The sequence below is a fragment of the Theobroma cacao genome, chromosome 10 (assembly GCF_000208745.1).
Source record: "Theobroma cacao cultivar B97-61/B2 chromosome 10, Criollo_cocoa_genome_V2, whole genome shotgun sequence".
NCBI classification, from domain to species: Eukaryota; Viridiplantae; Streptophyta; class Magnoliopsida; order Malvales; family Malvaceae; genus Theobroma; species Theobroma cacao.
This window is the reverse complement of record NC_030859.1, coordinates 10,510,019-10,527,500: the sequence shown is the minus strand read 5'-3', so window position 1 is coordinate 10,527,500 and position 17,482 is coordinate 10,510,019. Positions and strand designations below refer to the sequence as shown.

Below are 17,482 nucleotides of genomic sequence, written 5' to 3'. Positions count from 1 at the left end.
AATATAAATATATTTACTTCTATTTTGTGTTAACATTACAAAAAATTATAACTTATAAAAATTATATTTTTTGTTATTTAAGTTTATGTTTGAGATCTTTGTTTTTGATTATTTAGATTTAAATTTTATTATTTTTGTGTTTTAATTAATTTAATTATTAGTAATTTATATGGAAAATATAAGAGAAATATTATTATATATGGATACGGATTCAGATTCGAGTAATTGGGTCCCCATAAATAGTATTTTACTATTTTTTTTATATAATTGAGTTTTTAAACGGTTAGAGTAATTATAAGGTAGTAAGGATGTATTAGGGTTAGGGTAGTAATTTTAAAAAAAATTCGAGTAGTTAATAGGGTTTGAGTAGTTTATTTTTAACAGGGTTCGGGTTCAAATACCTCAAAATTAACAGGTACCCCACCCATTGACATCCCTACTTGGGTTTGAACCTCAATAACAGCATGTCTTGTTTTGAATAATAAGAGTGCCATGTGGTAACCTCTTGTGGTGCCATGTGGTGCCTCGATATCCGATGCTAACGTGGTAGTGCCATGTCAGCATGTCTTGTTTTGAATAATAAAAGTGCCACATGGCAACCTATTATGGTGCCATGTGGCTCCTTGATATCAAATGCTGACGTGGTAGTGCCACATCAGCATGTCAGTGACATGGCAGTGCCATGTCAATGCTTAAACTCGAAAAGTGTGATGTGGCATTTCGTGCTGACGTGGTAATATTATAACAGTAAATTTAAATGAAAAATATTAGAGAGACTAAATTGAAGCAATTTTCAAAATTAAGAGACTAAAATGTTACGATTTTGAGTAGAGAGACTAAATTGAAGAAAACACCTTAGTACAGGGAGTTCCCAAATATTTTGACCAATATTTCACCTTTCAAGCTCCTTAAACACATAATCATACTCATATGCATATTTTTAACTCATCAAGTAGCATGGCACAAACCATAGATAGTGTTTATCAAAGTTGGGGTTGTTACACGCTAATTCGCTACCTTACTCATATATAAAAATATGGGGTTTCATAATAAAGTTAAATTGAAAACAAAAGAAATATTGGGATCCACTCTTGCACTATCAAGATAATAGCGATCTAATCCAATTCCCATTGTTGAAAAACTCCAACAATTGGCTAACTCAAAAATGTTAAGAATTATTAAAACTATAGACATACATACGTATATATATATATATATATATATATGTTTTTCAACACTTGTATATACATAAAACATTGTATATATACACTTGTATATATGTATATATATATGTATGTATATACATAAAACATATATATATGTATATACATAAATATATATATGTGTATATACATAAACATATATATATATATATATATGCATTTAAAAAATACAAAAAACAATTTTTTAAAATTTAAAAATATTTTATCAACACTTGCTTTTCTATTTATATACATTGTGTTATATTATAGATAATAGATCATTTAAATTACAAAATAGATTTTTTTAGTATATTTGTGTAGATTGAATCAAAGTACATATCCATACGTCTGGTATAAATGATGAAATATTAAAAATTAAATATAAAATCTCTAAATCACACCTTATTTCAAAAGCTGCTAAAAGGTAAAAGAATATATAAAGAGAAATAACTGATTAAAAATAAACAAATAATTAAAATGCAACAACAATCCTGAAATTAGTAACAAGTGAAAAAAGCCTTGGTAATCTATATCCAATTGACTTGTAAATTAAACAATATTTCTAATTTGTATAATGATATGATATGCAATTGGATAAACTCATAAACAAGTGTCTTTTTTTTTAATCTATTGTATGTATTTAGACTGATTCCGACTTAACTTGTTTTAAGAGCATTTACAAAGAAAGAAAGGCATATAGGAGGAATAGGAGTATCACATGCAAATCACTCCCCTTGTTGAGCATTGATACCTCATCTTGTCCCATAAGCATCTCTCTTTTTCCCAGCTGCTTTTCACCTATAACATACACCAGCCACTTTTACGTGCACTCTTCTAACAGCCCGATAAAGTTTCTTCTTCTTTTCAAATCCACTCTCTCAATCTCTCATGTATTTTAAACCGTTAAAGTTTCAGCATAATCAAGATCTACTGGAAAAAAGGCAGACAAGGGGGCTTTGCAGATGGTCTTTGCTGTTTTTGGATACCCCATGGAAGTTCAGACCCTTGTTTTGTTCCCATTTTCAGTCAACCATGTATTTAAAAACCAATACCAAAAGCTTTAATCTCGTCTCTCTTCATCACAGCTCTGCATAACCCTCTTACCTGTAGGACTCCAGGTCTTGTTTCTCTCATCTTCTTTCTAACCTAATCAAAATTCAATTGCCTTTCTTCTTCATAGCATAAAGAAAAACTAATAGTAGAAATAGTCTAAAACCTATCTCTTTTTCCTATGTTGATGCAAGCTGTTTTCTGGAATCTTGCTCTCTTATCTTCCAGCTTTATTATATGATTCAGGATTGTAGTTCTGTCATATTTGGCTTACTGTTTATTCATCTGAAGTTATCATCTTTAGTTGCATATAATTTCAGGGGCTACACAGAAACAGCTCGGAGATGGAAAAACTCAACTCACAGCTATATTGGCAGAACTACTGCATAATCAAGGAAAACGAAAGGTTGAGGAGGAAGGCTCAACAGCTGAACCAGGAGAACCAGGCTTTGTTGTCTGAGCTGAAGCAAAAGCTAGCCAAAGGATGCTCCAATCCAGAACAAGGCTCCTGTCTTAGCTCCACATCCAACCCAAACTACAGTGACCCCAGCAAACCGTAACCATAATCATAAGACTGCATTCATTGCATTTATTTTTAACCACAGGTACCTTTCTGCTGTTATCTATGCAATTTCTATATTGGAGGAAGAAAATATTGGTTTATTTGAATAATGAAGTTCTGAGCACCAAAATATGAATGACACGATAATTTTAACTTTCTATTCTCTCTCTAATATTCGTTAACACTAAGAATACACAATTAGTCCACAATCAGCTTCCTGTCTATGCTGGAGAAAATTTGGTAAAATGCCTTGAAGTGCTTGTAAGCAATGTCTATGTCGTCCTTCCCACATACTTCTCTCACACTGCAAAAATGCAAATCAAGAGTAGGAATAAAACTAAAACCTACAGGAAAAGGACGAAAAAACAGAGCAGCATTAAAAGAACACAGCAACTTATCCGATGGCAGAAGCAAGTGATATAAAAGTTTTTGGCCTCAAGTGGGTATGACACGTATGAGATCTTACTAAGAAAAGTGCAACACTTAGTTAATCCCATTTGATAAACTGGCCATCCAAGTGCACTTGAATAAGCCATTTGACTTGCAGAACTAAACTGTTGATCATGTTATAGATGATTTGTTAAGAATAAATTTATGTTTTTTTGGCCACATTAATAAATTTAGTTAAATGTGTTTTAGAAGTCAAACCTTGTAGGTATATTTCTCGAGTCACACATGTTTATAAATAGGGCAAATGCAGCAATATATAAATCCTATATGTTGCAAGTCCTACCATGCATTCACAGGAGAATTATTTGTGCAGCTCCAATACATAAATTCAGAAACATAGTAGAATTTAATACCTGTGCATAGAAAGCTGAGCAATGCCACAATCAACAGTACGTATGCCCACTCCTGAAGCAAGTATTGGACCAATGGTGGATCCGCATCCCATATCATTTCTTACCACAAAATCCTACAAGGAAAGGACAGAATAAAATGCAGTAGCAACTGGCTCAAAGAGAAAAAATATATATAAAAGCTAGAAGTATGTGAACATATCTGTGAACTGTTTTTGTTTTCTTATTTTTTGCTATATTCACTTCTCAACTATCCATCACCATAGTTTATGTTTCCAAGATTCACTTCTCAACTATCCATCACCATAATTTATGTTTCCAAGACACAGGATCCATAAGAATTACATTAACACTTGGAAATAATATCCACTTATTTTTCATGTCCTGATAATTGTAGGAATTGATGACTGTAGGACAAGAATACATAAATCCTCTAACACTTATTATAAGAACCCAAAACCAAGACAATCTGATTTATTTTTTAGCTCAGTCAAAGCTACCAACAAGAAAAAGTGGTTAACTGGATGAGTCAGTTTTGGATATGAATGGCTGGGGAGCCAAATTATAATCCTCTGCTATGTAACTTCCAAATAATGATGCTCTACTAATATCTCAAATCTGTAACGACCTAAACAATTTATTTCTACGGGGAACTTTAAATGAATGACACCAAACAATTACTCATCAGAAGACATTAAATTAGCCTTTAGCCTTTTGCCTTTCAAATGGCATAATATAACTCCTAAAATCTGTTCACATATCAGTGACATCCTACATTTCTCCAAAAGTCAAACCTCTTCTATTCTACATCCACCAACCCCGTCAACCACACCCCAAAACCCCCCCCCCCCGCCGCCTCCCCCCCCCAACCCAAAAATAAATAAATAACTAACAAAAATAAAAAACACATGAAAGCAGAAGGGGCAGCTTTTAACATTTGTTTGTGAGTCATGTAATATTGTATTTCAAAACCACCTACCTTTCTCCAAACGTCAAACCTCTTCTATTCTACATCCACCAACCCTGTCACACCTCCACACCCCCAAAAAAATAAATAAATAACCAAAATAAAAAACAGGCAAAAGCAGATGCAGTAGCTTACCGTATGTCAAGAAGTCTCTCTCTCTCTCTCAAATAAAAGCCTTATAAAATGAGTTAAGCACTCTCTCGTATTCAAGCAACATAATAAAGAAACTTTCATGCATGAAAGGTTAGAGTGAGATTATACCAATTTGATTCTATAAATCAATCTCTTTAATCAATCCTTTTGGTAATCAGATATCTCAATGATGACAACAATGAAATTTTGGATTTTAATAAAAGTTTACCATGACAAACATGAAAGCAAATATGTGCCATAAGGATCAGAAATTAAGGCAATCAATCATCTCAATGATTATGTGACATAGCTCCTTTTCTCTGATAGTTTTAAAGACACTGATCTACTTATAAGTTTTGCCTTTAGCTTTTTTACTGTAATATCTTGCAATGTAAGCATTTTACATGGACAGGAGGGGCACCTAAAGGCTAGCCCAGGAATATGCAAATATCATATGACAAATAAGATAAGACATACTAATTTTAATTCCTTTTCAGACAAATGGATGGATGATGCTAGTGCTGGATTTTTTCAATATCCTATTCTGGTCCTCACTTAAGTTTCTAATCTCTTTAGTAATATTTAAACATGGAAAGAAAAATTAGACCATCAAGAGGCTTAGTTAATCTTCAGAATTTAAAATGATTTTCAGGCTACTGTGCAGCAAAACACATGCAATTGTTTCCCATGGCATTGAAAAAGGCACCTCAAAAAAAAAAAAACAAAAAGAATGCCTACATAAGTACTTGTTCAGCAAGCAATGAGTGAACTGATTCAATTGTAATTCCTTTGATTATAATATGGAAATGGAGTCACCTGAGTAGGAAGGTTATGAATTTTTCCTACTTCTTTGAAGAGAAAAGCTGTTACTCCACTGGTAGCATAACGCTGGTTTGCATTATGCTTGATCACAAGACCTTTACGCATTTCTGGCCGATGGTGTTCTTCATGCTTATCCATGAAATTTGGATGAACTCCATGGGCCATATCAGCAGATACTATAGAGAAACAAGTTAAGAGAAAAGCATTAAAGAGTACATTGATACAACAGATGGTAAGTGCAACATATGTAGAGATAGCAACTGAATTCAACCTCAACCATACAACCAAAAATTTGATAGTTTTTTGTCCTTTTCCAGGCAACAGTCTTGCATCAATGCATGAACATTTACGTAGGATTACATATTTACCATATATGCATGTGTTTATCTCCACTACCAGAATTAATCTCAGAAAGCCAAGTAAAACCCTAATTTGGAAACTTCACTTCTTCTCCCGCGCCCCCCCCCCCACCCTCCAACTTCCTGATATCTCCCAAGCTAGGGTTGGTACCAGCAAAGATAGAAGAATACAAGGTCAAGCATATTATGCAATAGCTTGGCATTCACATCAAAACAGCTAAAAGTAGGTGTAATATTCATCCTACAAGAAAGGATTATATACCACAGCATAAAAGAAGAAGTTGATTGTTGTTGCATGCAGAAGTTATGGTGAGTCCTTTAAACATTTTCTGCTTCTGTATCTAGAATCGCACAGGCTTAATCTTTTTTCCTGGCATACATTGTATCAAAAAAGAACAATGGTTTGAGCTACTAGCACATGAACATTGAAGGTTAAACCGTATCATGGACATAGGGTGTCAAAATCTGTGAGTTGTGTCTTACAGTTAGGCATGCATGCCTTTGGTATTCTCATCACTCAAGATACTAGGCAGGGTTATGCACAGAACAATGTCTGATCTACTAGCATCTGAAAATTGGGAAGTTAAAAGGCCATTGGAATCGAAATGGTAGAACAATGTACATAGTTTCCATATCAGACCAGAAAACAACTCACTTGAGTGCCTAATCCCTAATTCAACCCGTTTAATGGGGTTTCAACTGGATGGAGAATATTATATTTTTAATATAATTTTTTATTTAAATATATAATAAATATGGTTGAAAGTTTGACAAAAGTATGCCTTTAACTTTATGATTTGACCATTAATCAATAATTAAAATGGTGAAAGTTTCAATCTCCTCTTGCAAAAAAATGTTGGAATATAAAAATGTTAATTTGAATGAACTGAAACTGGTTCCATTCAGTCTAACCTGGTTCAACACAAGTTTCAATGATTCTTGACTAGTCTGTTTAGAAAGCGCATCTTGGACCAGACAAGCAACTGATCTCCACTTCAAATGGTCAGTGTTGTCTCAATTCAACGACTACAATCAGCCAGTCTGGTCCATATTTCAAAATAGTGTTAACTTATAAGCTCTGACCCGTAGTCTTTGGATCAAAAGAAGAAGTGTCATGTTAAGGGGACTGATCTACATCTGAATAAGCTCGAGTGAAAGCTCAAGCTTAACTTGAGCCAGTTGATGTGTCTAATTTGTATGCTTCTTCCTTCAGAACTTTTCAAATGGCTAAAGCTCAACGACATCTGTTGTTATGTAGCCTAGACTCAGGTGTGAATGCCTTCATCCTTTGTTATTCTATCAGACTAAGTTGCTCAAACCTGCCCCTTGCCTGTCCTGTTTTCAAGATTTGGGATTTGAGGGCAACTCTAAGGGTCCATTTCCTTTGAAGTAAAAACTTTTCCAGAATATATTTTCAGGAAGTAGAGGTGTTGCACCCAAGGGATATAAAACAGATCAAACAAAAAGTTTTATCTTAAAAGACATAAGCAATTCTTTTTAGAGTGGATGTTGAGGTTAATGACCATCCCTTGCAAATTATGTTGATCATTGTGGATGATTTGGTGTCAATTGACACTCATTGAGGAACATCTGACAGTTGAACCAATTAATATGTACAAAATTGTGACATTGTCACCTTCAACAAAATCTAATGAGTGTCCATTGCTGTTTGGAGTGCATGCAGTGGCAGTTTTTTGGAGAGGCCTTCTATGCAGTAATCTATAGTTTAAGATTTACATTTGTATTTTTGTTCCTTAGAACTTAATATAAGATTTTTGTAAGATGATTAATTTATAATGTGGAATGTTTTTATTATGCAGGATTATTAATTTTGATCTATGCATATATTTTTAATTATTTATTATTATATAATATTTTTAATATTGAAAATTAGGTTTTGGATGTCCACAATTGATGAATATTGATATTTTCAGGTATTAGAGAATTGGGTATTTATAAAATTTTTAAATTTGAGTGATGGTGGAAAATATTTTCTACAAAATGATCCAAACAATAGAAAATGTTTTCGACAGTTTATCCAAATAACAAAAAACATTAAATTTTCCTGTAAAATATTTTATACAAAAAAGATTTTCCCTAGTAAGTTATTGTACAATTACCAAACGCACCCTAAGGTTTGAACTTCCACACAAATGTGTTTTGAATACAATAAGATGGAGGCATAGGCTCACAAGAGTGTGTTTGAGTACAGTAAGATGGAGGCATAGGCTCCTATTTTGCATATTTGGCAGGCAGAGGATAAGACCTTGCAACCATCCTTTTCAAAAGAGAAAAAAGCCTACTTGCTGAAAAAGTACGCTTAATAAGTAATAAAAGTATTTAACGCAATTAAGAACAGAAGGTGGGAAGGGTGAGATGGAGGCCTAGCATAGCCTTCTATTTTTCATATTTGGCAAGAAGAGGGCTTAAGCTTTCAACCATCCTTTACAGAAGGGAAGGCAAAAAAAGAGCCTATTAGCTGAAAAGTATTCTTAATAATCAATAAAAGTATTAATGTAATTAAGCACGGAAGGTGGGAAGGGTGAGATGGAGGCATAGGCTTCTATTTGTCATATTTGACATGCAGAGAACTTAAGCTTTCAACCATCCTTTAAAGAAGGGAAGGAAAAACAAGAGCCTACTTGCTGAAAAAGTATTTTTAATAATTAACAAAAGTGATAACATAATTATGACGGAAGCATTAATTATGACAAATGCAATTATGTGATTAAAGGCTTCCAGCTGAACCATACCAAGAAAAGATTGGCGAATTGCACGGTCAAAGGCACTCCCACCACCATAACTATTCGCTAAGGAACCAACAATGCGTCTCATTGCCTGAAACATCGTTGGTGCCCCAGCTCCTTGAAATGAATCCGAACCTACCTGTCCAACATAAGTAAGAACCTTGTAATTGAGTCATTCTGGGAGGAAGATGTGCATAAAAAAGACTCATATTTACAGGATAAATACCACATAAAGATGCCTAATTGAGAACATAAAACATCTGGTTTTAGCAGCTCACTTTAAAACAACACTTTGCTGCTATAATCTTAAAGGTGTAAAAGTAATGCAATCTTTTATAGACTTCAACCTTATAAAATTAGCTTCCAAAGCATCACAGAAGAAATTCTCTCAGCTAAAGATTTCTTCTTGTTTTCAGGCAAAAACAAAAAGGTAAGGATTTCTTTCTTACAGATTTCTTATATGGCACATTTTTACGCTGAGTGCAACTCAGATTGCATGCACATGCTAACAGACACATTGTGCATGGTGATGAAGCATATCCAGAATAAAATCCTCAGCAGAAGCAATACAGGTCAAAAGTCATGTCTGTGTCAATAATTGTTAAGGTTTGGTTTTATGTCTAGATGTCTTCAACTTGAGTTAAGCAGTCTTTTTTTGGGTTGAATTCAGGTTTCTCATGAAATAATCTCAGGTAAAAGATTTATTTCATTAGAAATTTACCCATATAGCATGCTTTTAGGTAGGGCAACTCAGATTTCATGCACATGCTAATGAGCAAAATTAGCATGAGGATAATTGTAAAGCACATGCAAACAGATAATTCATAGCAGGTGTCAAATTCCAGGTTGCAAGCCATGCTTGTGACAATAATTGTGTAGCATTTGTGTTTATGCTTCGACTTTTATAATTTGATGGAATACTCATTTCATTTTCAGAGTAAATGGATTCATACCATGTTGAATTTATGCTTCTCTAGGGTTGGGTTTGAGCCATGTTATTGCATTATGTTCACAATTAAACCTTAAACCATGCAATCCAGCCATTCTAATAGGCTCAAGCTCCTTTGATAAGCATACAAAAATAAATATAGCTAAGGCTAATTACCTCCTCATTATCAAATAAAGCAACCATCCGAATAGCATGTTCACTTGATAAATCACCAGGTGATCCACATGAATCAACCAGAGCTCTCAAAGCACAATAACTCGAAGCAAGGTTATCTAACCTTCCAGAGAATATAAATTCGTTGTTGGCGCCTCCAAGGCAGCTAGGTTGGGTATCACAAATATTCAACTCAATATTGACTATGTCATCAACATCACAACACAGCTCATCTGACAAAATCTGCAAGCAAATGTAAGAAATAGATTTAACACAAGTGTTCTATCAATTCCATTAGTTACCTAGATCAGATTGGTGGACACTAATCTTACACGAATAAGGAAATTAATGATTACAAAATCATAGAAGATTAAGATTAAAAAGTCAAGTAACAAATCTAAAAATAGGATAGTACTGGATGTTGCAAGGCAGCAACCACATACAAGATGAGACTAACCATTTGCGAGGTCTAATCATGAAAGACTGCTTTCTCTTTTTCATTTTAAACGAGAACATATTACATAAAATAGTCAACCTTTAAAAAGGTTCATCCATAAAACTTGAAAAACAGCTACCATCCAAATTGGGATAGCAAAGCAGAATCCTATGAAGGTTTCTCCAGACACTCCTTGCATTTTCACATAAAGCCACTCCTAGTTAAGCACATGCCATTGCACTTGTTAGCCTCACACTTTTATATTGCAGTTAAACAATGACCTTTAATCCCATTTCATGGATCTAATAGATTCATTTCTTTTTTTCCCGAGCAGCCTTGTGAATCTAATATCTATGTCATACCATAATGATTTTCTTCCTTTTTCTGTTTTTCAAAAAAAAAACCTCTTCATAAGGATTGACATTTTTAGTCTTAAATTCATCATTAATTTGAAACGATAAAAACAGTTAAGTAAGGTTTCCAAACTAAATTTGTTTAATACTTTTGTGTATTTCTCAAGCCAAAAGTTTACTTTAAAGATTATTTCTTTGAGCTTAAATGAAAGTCAAATTGAAATTCAAGAAAAATTATTTTCCTTGGACTTAATATAATTTTAGCAGTATTGTTTTTGAGAAAAGAAAACTTTGTATGTTCTTTACTTGACTAGAGCTTTTTCTTAAAAATAAAATGTTCTTGAGCTCTAACATTCTCCTTAAGAAATCAAAATTTGGAAAAATTGAAAGTGAAGAAATATTTTCATAATTAAGCTAAAAGAATGTCCAAAGAATTTTACTTTGCAAATATTTATTTTTGGACTCAAATATTAAGTGAAAAATAATGCTCCACAATTTCTTTAATTTTTATCTCAAGTTTTTGGCTTTAAAATAACTCTCAAATAAATGGCTTTTGAGATTGAAAAAGGTTGGTAAAGGAAAAGAAATTTGAAAAAAGAAACAAAACAAAACCTTCAAGATTTAAAAGTGCAAGATATGAAATTTTGGAAGAAGAAATCAATCCCTGCATGACAAAAATCAACCTGAAGCAATTTTTTGTTCGAGGGATCGATACTCTATGTTGATTTTAGCAACAAATGGTGAAATTTGGCTCTCACACTATCTCGTTCTCTACTTCAGAGTTCTACAACAGCTCCAAATCCAAATCATTTCAAGCTATAAAAAGGACACTCCAACACATTTAGATGGTTAGAGATTCAAAACAAAGAAACAACATTTTCAAGATTTAAAAGTGAAAGATATGAAATTTTGGAAGAAGGGATCAATCCCTACATGGACAAAAGCTCCCTAAAGCAAATTGTTCTTCAAGGGACAGATCCTCTAAGTTGCTTTTAGCAACCAATGGTCAAATTTTGCTCCCACAATGTCTATTTCTCTACTTCAAAGTTCTAGAATGGCTCCAAATCTAGATCATTTCAAGCTATAAAAAGGGCACTCTAACATATTTGAATGGTGAGAGAACAATTTTAAAAGAACATTTACTCAACCTCCACAAGCATTCAAAAAAATTTCAAGTGTCTTGAGCTTCAAAGTTTTTTTCTTGTATTAAAATCTTTGTAAATCATTTCTTTCCACTTATTGGGCAAACATTCAACCTTTTAGAGGTCATTTACTTTTGCAAATTCATTTGTAAAAACCTTAAAACTTATCTAGAATCGAGTGAGGTATCTTCTTGAGTGAATTTTGTGAGTTTTGGTAGAAACTCACTTTGGGGTTTAGAGGTTGAGTTTCTACCTAATTAGAGAGTTAGAGGTTATGCCTTAGCCTTAAAAGGTAGTGGTGTAAAGGTTATACCTTAGCCTTTAAAAGGTATTTATAAAGCTTGATGAAATTAGTGGATTGAACTCCTTAGCAAGAGAAGCTAAGGGAGAGGGCACAGTTGCCTTGGAGGACCAGACCTCTATATATCGTTGTGTTTAATTTCTCTATCCTTTCTACTTTATTTAATTTCAAGTTCATTAGTGCTTAAATTTCATATATACTTCTTATATTGCTGTTTACCAATAAATATTTTTTTAACTTTGATTTTTGAAGATTTTGAAGTCATGCCAATTCACCCCCTCTTGTTTTCTCATCCACACTTGAGTTAACAGTCATAATTGCAACTATAATATTATCACCATGTCAAAGCCTTTCTTCTTCCTGTCAGAGCTTCTTTCGAACAGATCCAGAGAAGGGTAAGGCTTAATCCATAATTATAGCAATGCATTATTAAACCAATTTTAAACTTCTTAAACCGCTCGTAACGATCATAATACAAATGCATATACCTGCATAAGTAGTGGATGATGAACAGCCTTGGAAGACAAACTACTTTTCTCTTTTGGTTCTGCAGCTTCTTCTTCTGGTTTTGTTGCAAGTAGTGGAACAAGGTGAGTCTCTAGATTTGGTTTAAATCCATCTGTGTTCACTGTGCTAAACAATGAAAAGATAAAAAATAAAAATAAGTACGTATATGCATGAGAAGGATGCATTGACAATCTATCCAATAAAACCATTATCTTACAAGCATGAAAGATTCAATTTAAAATTAAAAGAAATTTGAAAGATCTTATGGTAAGAACCAAACAATACTTTTTTATTGACCCTTTTCTTATTAAGATAGAGAAGGAAATAGAATTTTGGAAAACTGATCTTACAAATATTCACTACCTGCTACAGTTATGCAATATCAATATTTTCAGCAACTGTAAATCTTGAAATTTTACCACTGAAGCTATAGCATTCCCCATTTATACAAAAGTTAGTGTATGAATGATTTTGAAGACAGTTTTGGGGCAAGTGGCTACTTTCAAAAAAAAAAAAGGAACGAAAATGGTAAATTGAAAATTTAAGTGTTTAGGCAACATTATGGGGTGTTATCAAGCAAAAGTATTCATTGTGCTATAATATCAACAATATTTGGAATCCAAAATCAAAATAATAGTTATTCTTTCCAGTACTGAGGAAGTTGCCTCATACGCACAATGTCTACCTCATATTTTATATGTAAAGGTCCCTCCCGGGAGGGGGAGGGTTAGTTTCCCAAAATCAACCTAAGTTGGCCCTAACTTCTTTGTCCTTCCCTTAGATCAAATAGCTACTAAAACACCAAATGCAGACACAACTCTCTCTCCTTTTCAAAGTTCAAGAGCTTTTGAATTGAAATTTACATCAATAGATTTTAACTAAGGTAATGATGAAGATTAAGTTCCATCTCATCAGTGCAGGCATGCATGCACACACACACGGAGAGAGAGAGAGAGAGAGAGAGATGCAAAACAATATAAGACCATGAATAATCACACAATAGTATTCGATTCATCATGGTAAATTTAAAAGGCTTCAATGAATCTAGCATTTAATCATAGTGATATGCTATTATAACATTGTTAACTAACAACGAAAGCCTGAGCCGGTAAGGTTTTCAAATGTTTCATTCTTTGACTGCTCTGCTCCCCCAAAACAAAAGAGAGACTGATTCTGACTAGAAATTGAATAAATAATGGGAAGGTTCGGGAGGAGCAAACCACCACAGGCTTGGTTTAACTAGAATTAAAATGTGGAAATCAAATTAAACATGTTTACCTCTTATCTAGTTATTTTTCCACTTGAATAGCATATGGAATACCTTAACATGCATGATATTGATCAATTTGTTATTTTCAATTTTATACATCAGATCATTTGCTATAGTTAGTGCACAGTTCTTAGTGATCTCTGGGTAGTTCTTAGTGATCTCTGGGTAGTTCTTAGTGATTTCTGTGTGGTTATTTCAAGGAGAAATCATATGGTGATGAAATTACCAATTCAACTTTCCAAATTTTTATCCTATTTAAGATTTTAAGGTTGTTTTATTAAGTTTCTATGGCTCACCCAATAGAAATTCATTTCAGGAAGAAATTATATGAATGAAATTACCAACGAATCTGTTCAAAATGTTATCCTATTCAGAACTTGATGGTGTTTTATTACGTTTCTACGGCATCTGCAAACAAAAATTATTTTAGTGATACAAATAATAGAAATGACAGAAATCAGTGAAAGAAACATAAATTATGATATAAACTATAGATCAGCAAGACAGGGAACTTTAGCATAAAAATGACACTACAAGAAAAAGCAAGACATGAGTCCTATGACTTTGCAGGATCCCATGCAGGCTCCATTCATAAAAGTCAAGACTCTATCAAATAGAAGAAGAGAACATCATAGCCTATGAAGTTAAAACCCATTTCCTCCTTATCCAATTTATGTGCTCTTATGGTGGCGAAGACTAAAGTAGAGTCAACTTCAACAGTGAAATAATATGACCATCACTACCCAGTGCCAATAAATGCTTTATTAATTAAAACTCAAAAGTATTTGCAATATGGTCACAGAATATAACATAATATAAAATTGGTTGTTTAAGGTAGCAGTAGATGACCGGTTAAGATGAATTGCCAATGTGGGTACTCGTAGAAGAGGTCTCTTTACTTTGACAAGCTTGTGGAGAAATGAACCATCACTAGCTCTAACTATGACTCTTCCTGCAACACTTAGGTCTCTATCAAACCAAGTGTGCCACAAACCACCTCCATAAGTCTGTACATTGAGCATGAGATAATTGGACTTGGATGAAGCTGACTTTGGTTTAAGTTTGAGACAAGGGCTGTCTGTATGCGCAGCAATAACATGAAAGCCATTACCAACAATGTACCTGCAAAACTAACACAAACTTGCCTTAAGATTTCTTCAACTCCAAAAGGTAAAAATTAAAATTTTCAACAGATATAAATTAGTTCCACTCACTTTTCTCCTATGGCGAAAGCAACCAAACAAGACATATTCCTAGTGAAGAAGTAGCGTCCACCAGGCTTAAGGTCCCACTCATCATTCTCATTTAGTAAGTGAAAACCAGCAGCAATCAGCTGTCGTTTCGCTTCAGCTGTAAACAAGAAACTTAGCATGTTTGGTCTAAGGTAATTAATTACCCCATAAGGCCTTGTCTCAATGGCTAGGTGGAGGCCCTAAAACCTTTATATCATGCTCAAGTCCCACCATATATGAGTTTGGCTCAACTTTATATTATATTTTCTCCAGCTATAAGCTGATGGGTTTGTTAACTAGTTTCTTCAATTAGATGTACTAATTATTATGTCACAATATGTTCAGAGTATTGTAATTCCTACTTAAACATATAATCCCGTAAAAAGAAAATAACAATAAGTAGCAAATCCATTAGCAGAATCAACAGTCAAAACTATCTTCAGTCAAGGTAATACTTGGTTGGTCTTTGAAATGCATCAACAAAAGCTGAAGTTGCAACAGCAGTAGTATATGTTCATATTTTGATAAAAGAAAGAAAATGAATGAAAGCAAACCAGTAGCGTGAAACTGAGTCCAGGATTCGTTGAGATAATCCAAAAGATCTCCAACTATGGACGCATTCGTGGATGATGATGATGACGATGATGATAGTGAGCAGAGCAGAGGAGGAGAGCTGGAGAATTTGCGGCGGCGGAGACTGAAGGCGAAGGAGGAGGAGGGCGAATGAGGTAATCTGGAGAAGACTGATGAAGGGTGGTGTAGGAGTTGCACTCGACTTATCGCTGCCATGGGTTCCGCTCACTTCCAAGCCAAGCCTCTGTAAATGGGTTGCTTAATTTTGAACGCATATATTGGGATTGGAGAGCTGGCTCCCCCTCCCGGCCTTCAGATCGACTGACTATTTCAAAAAGATCAAAAAATAAAAAATAGTTAAACGGCTTAATAGATAAATTGAAAACGTAAAATAAATATATTTTATTTGCTTTATAATACTTGATATTACAATTAAAAATTTAACATAATTAAATCGTATTTTACTTTTTATAATAAATATATTTTGTTAATTTATATATTATTTATTTGCTTTATATATCAAATTATAATAATTAAGATAATCATTAATTATTATACTTACTGCGTAATTTGTTTTGAACATTAAAGATTGACGGAACAATATGATAAAAAATAATAAAAGTGTATGTAAATAATAAATATTTTAAGAAAAATAGGTAAATAACAGTATTTTTGAATTTCTTAGTAAAATCTATTTATCAAGTGTAAATAGATCATATGTAGAAGTGCAAAACAAATAAATTAAATATTTTTATTCCTAATTATGTTATTTTATTTTAATTTAAAAAGTTCATATTCGTGTGAGTTTTAGAAGTTAAATTTCTTTATATACAAAATTAATTTATCAATAATAATATATGTCTTTTCATCAAACAAAATTGATATTGACTTAAAATTTATATGAACCTAGAGTAGGACCCATGCATGTTGCATGGGTTCTATATTTGTATGTTTGCTTTAAGTTTTTTTTTTTATGTGATTCAATAGGTAAACAAAAGTTTTTTGTTGTGGTAAATTGAAGAAAAAAATATGTTTTGGTGTTAGATAATTATTATGAATTAGGTTATAGAGAAAATATATTATGAATTAGTTTATAGAGAAAATATATTTTTCGAAATGGTTTTTTATACATTGTAGAAGATATATAAGCATATACAAAATTAGGATTTTGTTTATGTACATTGGTAGTGTTTATGTTTGTTTACAATCATTTTTAGCTTAGATACAAAATTGATGTTTGGAGATAATCTTTAAGATGGTATGGTCTACATAAGCATGTACAAAATAAGAATGTTTTGTTGTTCATTGCCAGTGTTTAAAGTGATGGGTTTGGCTATAGACGGTATGCTCAAAATACGCAGTGAAAAGAAAATTAAAACTTTATAACTAAACAACAAAAACATGTCTCCTCCCATGGATCACCTTGGTGATATTTAACACATAAAAGTACAAAATAAATTATTGTTTTGAAAGTTACCTTGTCAAGTAATTTCGTAATCACAATGGCACTTTTCAAAGCAATCCCACGAACACAAAGAGCACAAACCCTAACCAATCAAGTGCTTCGCCTTCGATGATAGTACACACGATTGCACTTGAACCTTTAACAAAGTAGGAAGTTTTTAACTATACTTTGTGCTAGCAAAGAGAACAACAATTGTCTTTTTCTTCTTTTTCACAATCTTAGCCGAACCTCTCTTGAAAATTGCTTCATAGGCAATTTTCTCTTTCACACAAAGGGAGTGGTGGCAATGAAAGAAAACGTTTTCTTTTTCTGACAAAAATTACGTTTTCTTCAATTGTGAAAAACTCTCATATGGAAAATAATTAAAAGGTGACTTATATAGTTAGGTTAAAATAACTTCAATTTTGCAATTAAGCCCTCAATATTATAACACATTATAATATTAGGCCCATTACTTAAT

At 33.0% G+C, this 17,482-nt stretch overlaps 2 protein-coding genes across 4 annotated transcripts in view; one reads left to right on the top strand and one right to left on the bottom strand.

Moving 5' to 3' along the window:
- LOC18586736 (protein LITTLE ZIPPER 4) overlaps nt 1–2,972 on the top strand; it is a 6,353-nt gene extending 3,381 nt beyond the window's left edge. Inside the window, exon 2 of the mRNA XM_018128964.1 lies at nt 2,573–2,972. Coding sequence (XP_017984453.1) covers nt 2,573–2,812 — 240 coding nt within the window. The 3' untranslated portion in view covers nt 2,813–2,972. The remainder of the gene's footprint in view (nt 1–2,572) is intronic.
- Nucleotides 2,892–15,896, bottom strand: LOC18586735 (probable aspartyl aminopeptidase). Of its 3 annotated transcripts, none has more exons than XM_007010267.2 (9): nt 15,539–15,896; nt 14,967–15,102; nt 14,602–14,874; nt 12,464–12,608; nt 9,747–9,986; nt 8,648–8,780; nt 5,530–5,711; nt 3,618–3,730; nt 2,892–3,118 (listed from the first exon to the last, which is right to left on the bottom strand). In XM_007010267.2, the coding sequence occupies exons 1-9, from the start codon at nt 15,771–15,773 to the stop codon at nt 3,013–3,015; spliced, it is 1,563 nt and encodes a 520-aa protein (XP_007010329.2). In that variant the 5' UTR covers nt 15,774–15,896; the 3' UTR covers nt 2,892–3,012. The 3 variants fall into 3 exon arrangements, with proteins under 3 accessions (XP_007010329.2, XP_017984441.1, XP_017984440.1); XM_018128952.1 differs by lacking the exon at nt 2,892–3,118 and adding an exon at nt 4,594–4,646 and having other exon boundaries at nt 3,643–3,730; XM_018128951.1 differs by lacking the exon at nt 2,892–3,118 and adding an exon at nt 4,594–4,637 and having other exon boundaries at nt 3,643–3,730.

Excerpts from the sequence above, each read along its gene's own strand:
- LOC18586735 (XM_007010267.2), bottom strand. The coding sequence starts at position 15,773 with ATGGCAGCGATAAGTCGAGTGCAACTCCTACACCACCCTTCATCAGTC. Across the intron at positions 12,609-14,601 it reads TTGGCAATTCATCTTAACCG|CACAGTGAACACAGATGGAT; the intron begins GTCATCTACTGC and ends TTCATTGTTTAG. Across the intron at positions 8,781-9,746 it reads CTTTATTTGATAATGAGGAG|GTAGGTTCGGATTCATTTCA; the intron begins GTAATTAGCCTT and ends TATGTTGGACAG.